Below are 6740 nucleotides of genomic sequence, written 5' to 3'. Positions count from 1 at the left end.
TCCCCCGGGATCGCCGCCCCTGCCCCCATACCTTTGGGCCATGAGGTCAGGTAAAAAGATTACTCGTTTCTGATTCCCCCAAAAGCTATACAATCACATAATTATCCACATTATAATTCTGAATTTTTCCTCTTGTAATTTTCACGAAGTTGTTTGTAAAGAATGACATTGACTTTCTCTGCCACGTTCTTACAACCTTTCACAGCGAACACTTTCGGACCTGGCGGCCCAAAAAATTCGAGCTGTGCCAGGACTTCGTCTTCTTCTACCCTAAGAGGCAGTCGGCCAATCTTTAAGAACTCTGCACTGATGCACTTACTTACATGATTTTTTTCAAGCGGAAGGAAGGGAACAAAGTGGCTGATGAGGTGAGAATTGATGATCTTGGCATTGTACAGACCGGTATCTACAATATATAATAAAACATTGAATTTTAGGGCTCATTGACATCTGGGAGGATACGAAATGGATTGGGTAAAATTTAAACCACTGGGCTAAAAGGAAACATACTATGGTCGATGATGTTGATAAAGTGTAAATGTGGGTAAATTTTACCCACTCATTAATGATACATTTGGCCTGATATTAGTCCATTTTTTAATTTTTTAATTTTTTTTAATTTTTTTTTTTAGCAGATGTTTCTGCATTTATTGATAAATCAAATGTAAAACATTCAAATAACAATAATAGTATATAATATAATTGATTTACATCAAGAGTGACAACTTAATACACACAAAATAAAATATTAAAAAAATGCATAATTGAAAGCTTGAAAGTATGGAGGTAAGTATAAATAATCAAGATAAATGCAGAGGCCAACTATCATAAGCAAGGAAGCTTGAGTCGATAGCAGCCTCCAGCAGATTCCAGTGCAGATTCTTCGATCATCTATGTACGCCTCCCTTAGTCGCACGACCCCCGAAAATAAACAGTGACTGTCACATGTACATTGCGTAATTCAAAATAGAATTCTATAGTCACTACAGTAGGATATTGAAACTGCTCTTGAGTTGATTTCACGAAAGTCTTTCCAATCGTGCTGTAATTATACAGTGCGTCCCAGAAAAAACGAAACCGATAATGATCGATGTTTTATCATAACTTAATCACATGCATGAAGTCTTTCGTTTATGGCTGATTGTCAACGAAATGGAGCTAAGTTTTTTGTCAACTTTGTTTGTTGCTACGGCAGGCACCCAGTGAAAAAGAATTCATTTGATAAAATTATGGAAATTCAAGCACTACTTTAAACAAACGGAAATTTGTCATTCCTTGCTCATTTTTCTTGATTGAGGTGTCATATGAAAGGGCAGAACCTCAACTTTCTAGAAATGTGATTTTCTCTTTGAAATTCAGATACCGTCCGCCAAATGACTTTTTGGTTTTCTCTCTTCTAATTCATTTTAATCACTCATGCGTTTATATGTGTCATTTAGTAATTATAAATGTGACTAAGTTATGATAAAACATCGATAATTCTCGGTTTCGTTTGTTCTGGGACGCACTGTATTACAGGAAATTGAAAACTGTGTTATTATCTTTAAATGTATTACGTTAAAGTTCGTTAAATGAAAAAGGATTATAGTACAATTGCCAAATATTAATTTCACAATTCACAATTTCAAAAGACAATTTCAAAAGATAATAACATGCAGATGAATACAGAAACTTACACTTCATTAATATTTTGTCTGGTAGATTGGGTAAAAGAACAGGGAATGACATCATAAACTAAATTCACATATCGTATAACTATTAGGGCTTTCTGTTTTCGCTATGGGGTTCTCATAAAATAAAAAATGAATTAATGAAACACAATTCACTAACTTGCTTTGGAAACGACGTCTTTTCTGATGACTTCCTCCATTTCTTTTAAGGTGATATCCTCCCTGGCTCTTCCCTTGTTATACTGATCTAGAACATAACTGGTGATTGCCGACGCAGCTAGGTTGCTGTGTTGGAGATAAATGAGCTAGAGTTTAGGACAATGTTGTACGTTGAAAATGATTATAGTAATAATGATGAAATAATAATGACAATGATAATAATGACAGTAAAATAGTTAAAAAAAAATAATCACAATAATAATGATGATGATGATAATAATAATAATAACAAAAGTAATGACAAAAATAACAATGATAATAATAATAATAATAATAATAATTCCAATACTTCTTCTACTACTACTACTACTACTACTACTACTACTACTGCAACTAATAATAAAAATAATGCTAATAATAGTAAACAAATATACCATGCACTGAGGGGCTCTAGTTGAAATTATGGATCGAGGTGGCAGGAATAGCACTATTTCTGTCGCCGAGGAATCCATAATTTCACTAGTGGCTTGGAATAGTGCATGATATATTTGTTTTATATCTTTCAAACGTACCTTCCTAAAAATAATAATAATAATAACAATAATAGTACTGTCACTGTAGAGTGCAGTGAGAACAGCGCAGACGACCGTACCTCGAACGCGACTAGGCCGACACCTATATCACATTGATCTTGATCGATCGCATATCTATGACGTCATCCATGGTATAGTGCACTATACCATGAATGACGTCACGGTATTGCACATTTTTCTCATCGGTAACATTATAGCAATGTTTTGTTTGGTCACACGATGCTATATGTTAACCAATCACTGATCACAGGATTTCATTGATCAAAAATCTAATAAGATATAAATGATATAGAAATAATACGCGCCCTGACTTGTACCTCCGAAATATAAAGATGGATCTCCGATAATTGATGCCTTCTACGCTGTGGTGGTTGTCCATGAACATCTTGATACTGTCTAGCAAACCTGGAGGCATGCGCTCTATTTCATCAAATATAAAGACGGGTAAAAGACAACAAGAAGAAACCTTGGAGGTTACCAGCTTTTCCAGTTCTCTCTGCGAAGAGCAAAGAGAAAAAATATACAGTATGGACGTGTGACCATAGTTAGCGCCACCAATGGAAAGAGGAACATAAAATTACCCAGAAACGAAATTTTATTTGGAATTGGGTGCGAAATTGTGAAAATATTGACAAAAGATGGGCAAATTTTTCAGTCCGATTTGCGTCCGTTCCGAACTTAAAAATGTTCAACTAACCGATAAGGGTCTGGAAATCTTCGTTTTCAGAGCAGGGGCCCGTCTTACAAAGAGTTGATATCAATCGCAACTATGTACATTAGAGATAGGACTCCTGCAAACTTGCGATTGATTGGAGGACTTGCAATTGATTTGGATCAATCGTAACTCTTTGTAAGACGGGGCCCAGATATCCTCAAAATTGTAAGTAAAAAGTGGTACCAACTGATTGTATACTATCTTGCTTAGCAAATTATGATATTACCTTATTTTTTATGGATCGCATTTTTGGATAAATCAGCTGTAAACCCCCGTGCGCGAAGTAAGCTCTCGTTGTTTTTATGACCGTTGCAGCGCCCACGCCGATCCGAAATCGAATTTTTAGATCGCGATATCTCCGGAATCCTTTGACTATAATGTTTTTAAGTTGAACCAATTTGTAGTAAAAAACTTTGCAGTCCAATTAAAATAAATAAATTTGTGTAGAATATGAGAATTCATGGATCGAATATCACATTTTATGATATTGTCAAAATCTCCGCGAACTTTGGTCACCCCATTTGGATTCAAATTAGAACAATATAGGCCTACAGGATGAAAATAATCAGGTTTCATGAAGTTACTGATGAAGTTTAATGAGGGTGCATCCTCGCCTCCCCCCTCCCTCTCTCTCTCTTTCTCGCTCTTTCAATATCACTTTCCCTCTAGCTCCCCCTCTCTTTTTTCCTTTCTTCACAGCCAAATTCTAGAATGATCTTAACTGCTCCTTTTCTTACATGTTACAAGATTTTTGTAAAATTCTAGCCTTTAAACTGTAACACTTTTTTAGGACTGATTAAGTCAATACGTGGATACACCTTGGCCTTCAAAAAAAAAACAATACACCCTTTCACGGTTACAAGAGTGCGCATGCGCTGACATTGACGCCGTTTTAAATACACCGGTTTACGGTTGTATCAGTGCGCATGCGCAGACAGTTGACCTCGGGTCATTGGCTTTGAAACAAAGCCAATGACCCGAGGTCAGTGGTATTTATGCGTAAATTAAGATTGCGCCTTTGCAAATGATGATGTGCGCGCACAACGCAGCGCGTAGGCAGTGATGTCTTCATAATTTGCATGGGCGCAATCTTAATTTACGCATAAATACATGACCTCTAGGTCATTGGCTTTGTTTAAAATGGCGCACACAACCGTAAACTGGTGTATTACGAGTATAGTATACAGGGGGGTTCAACTCCGCTTCTGCATCCGTCTAGCCATGGGGAAATTTGGTGGGTCAAAAGTGCACACTGCTTCCACTTATCGTGTATTAGCCTATGAAGACGACAAATTTTTAGTGCACCAGCGAATTGGGGATTTTGGACTGCGCGCAGCGCGTAAAATATGTAAATTACGGAGGACATACTGTGTATGATCGAATCTCTTTGATAGTATACACCTGTTTACGGTTATGGGCGCCATTTTAATTTACGGGCAAACAAACCATTGACCTCTAGAGGTCAGTGGTTTACGCGTATATAGCGCCCATGTAAATATGATGTGAGCGCACATGCAGCGCAGGCAGTGTCATCAATGTTTTCAGGTGCGCATACAGTTGCGTCTTTGCCTGCGCTCGCATCTAATTTGCATGGGCGCTTTCTTAATTAACGCGTAAGCCACTGACTTCCAGGGGGGTGTTTCACAAAGATTCTAAGAACTTAACTCTAAGTTGAACTTAAAAGTTATGGAGAGCCATTTGTAGCCTTGAAATAAAATATATTCAAAAGCGAAAAATCAAGTATTTTAGACTTTTCATAAATTCCACATCAAGAACATGAAATCTCCCATGATAATAGAAAATACGAATGATTTGAATCAAAATTTTATGCCTTTTAAAATAACTTTTACAAAATATTTTCAAGGAAGCTAATGGCTTTCCATAACTTTTAAGTCCAACTTAGAGATAAGTTCGACTTCGGATCTTTGTGAAACACCTCCCAGGGGGTGTTTTATATAGATGTTCGTAGGTTACGCACAACTTTACGCACGACTGGAACATGTTCTTGGGTGCTAATCAGATTCTCAATCATTTACATGTAGCACAAGAACATATCACCAGTCGTGCGTAAAGTCGTGCGTAACTTATACGAACAGCTTTATGAAACACCCCCCAGAGGTCATTGGTTTGTTTACCCGTATATTAAAATGGCGCCCATGTCTGCGCATGCGCACTGTTCTAACCGTAAACTGGTGTATTAACAAAGTTGTTTACTCGTAATTTAAAATGGCACCCATTTCAATATGATGTGAGCGCACAGCGAAGGCAGTGACGCAAAAGTACATGCGCATCTGAAAACATTGACGACGCAATGTTTACTCGCAAATCAAAATGGCGGCTTTGACCGTGAAAGGGTGTGTTCAAATTCTTTTATGGTACCTTGTAATCCTCAATTAGTTCCATATGAGGGTAGTCCTTGGTTGATATCTTGACAGTCACAAAGCTGCTACTCATTCCACGTGTGAGAATACTGTCAACTAGGAGTCGAGTGATGTGGTTCTTACCGGTTCCAGCCGGTCCATGCAGGGATAAAACAAGAGGCTTCTCTGTGTCGATTAGGTCGTACAGATGACCATGAATGGCACCATAGATTGTGTCGCGGGCTAAATGCTGACCAAATAGATTGTCATCTAAAGCCTTAGCAAATTCTGTAAAAACAGTGTACAAACGGTTTATGCAAACATGGAATGCTTTCACCGGCTAAATAATTATGTAGGCAATGAAAGAAATTAAGAGAGACGGTCATAGAGTTATGCAAAGTCTGAAATAAAATGTAACTTTTAATCAAAATGTCTAGCTGTTATTTTAAATGAATAAAGTAGCCTCCAGCGCTCAAAATACACAAGGGCGATGGGCGATTCGCCCCCGTGAACTCCGTAATCGCCCCCGTCAGCTAGGTTAATGCTCACGGGGGCGATTGCAAAATAAAAAATCGCCACCGTGGAATTATAAAATAAAGATTATCCTTTCTGATATAACTTTAAGTTTAACACAATATTGAGTATGAATTTTCAAACCTTAAACCAATGAAATGGAACTTAAATGGCGCTTTCTCTCCCATCTCTATGAGTATTACCGATACAAACAATGGAAGCTCGCAGTGCAGCTGCGGCCGTCAGCAGAGGCTATACTGCGCCGGTGGTACCGCTGTGCACGCTGAAGCCCAATATCTGCTGGAAACGATCGCGCAAGGACTGAAAGATGGAGAAGTTTTTCGTTATGAAAAGTGTGAATCCTCTGAAATCTGGTTATTCTAAAAGACCAGCAAATAATGTAACTCGACCAGGAAATCAATATTGAGAAGAAGATCACCAAAGATGTTGCAGGGGCGGATCTAGCCGGTTTAGAGGGTTTAACCTCCCCCCCCCCCCCCCCCCCCCTCCCAGAAGGAAAAACCAGTTGAACCAGTTAAAGCCAACTGGTAACCCTGGAAATTGAAATGGGCCAGTTGAACCAGACCAGTTGAATTATAACTGGACCAGTTAGAATTTGAACAGTTGAAATCCAACTGGACCAGTTAGAATTCAACTGGTCAGATTCTAACTGGTCTGGTCTAGTTGGAATTCAACTGGTCAAATTCTAACTGGTCCAGTTGGAATTCAA

General features: G+C 38.2%; 1 protein-coding gene across 1 annotated transcript; it reads right to left on the bottom strand.

The window, feature by feature from the left end:
* On the bottom strand, positions 1-5767 carry LOC105446497 (torsin-1B-like). The gene is made up of 4 exons (XM_030998072.1): positions 5517-5767; positions 2740-2918; positions 1831-1955; positions 1-406 (listed from the first exon to the last, which is right to left on the bottom strand). The coding sequence occupies exons 1-4, from the start codon at positions 5589-5591 to the stop codon at positions 111-113; spliced, it is 675 nt and encodes a 224-aa protein (XP_030853932.1). The 5' UTR covers positions 5592-5767; the 3' UTR covers positions 1-110.
* Between the last annotated feature and the right edge of the window lie 973 nt (positions 5768-6740).

Source organism: Strongylocentrotus purpuratus, unplaced genomic scaffold (genome assembly GCF_000002235.5).
Source record: "Strongylocentrotus purpuratus isolate Spur 01 unplaced genomic scaffold, Spur_5.0 spur5_scaffold_4, whole genome shotgun sequence".
Lineage (NCBI taxonomy): Eukaryota > Metazoa > Echinodermata > Echinoidea > Camarodonta > Strongylocentrotidae > Strongylocentrotus > Strongylocentrotus purpuratus.
Note: the sequence above shows the minus strand (reverse complement) of the source record. Positions and strands in the feature narration are given on the sequence as shown.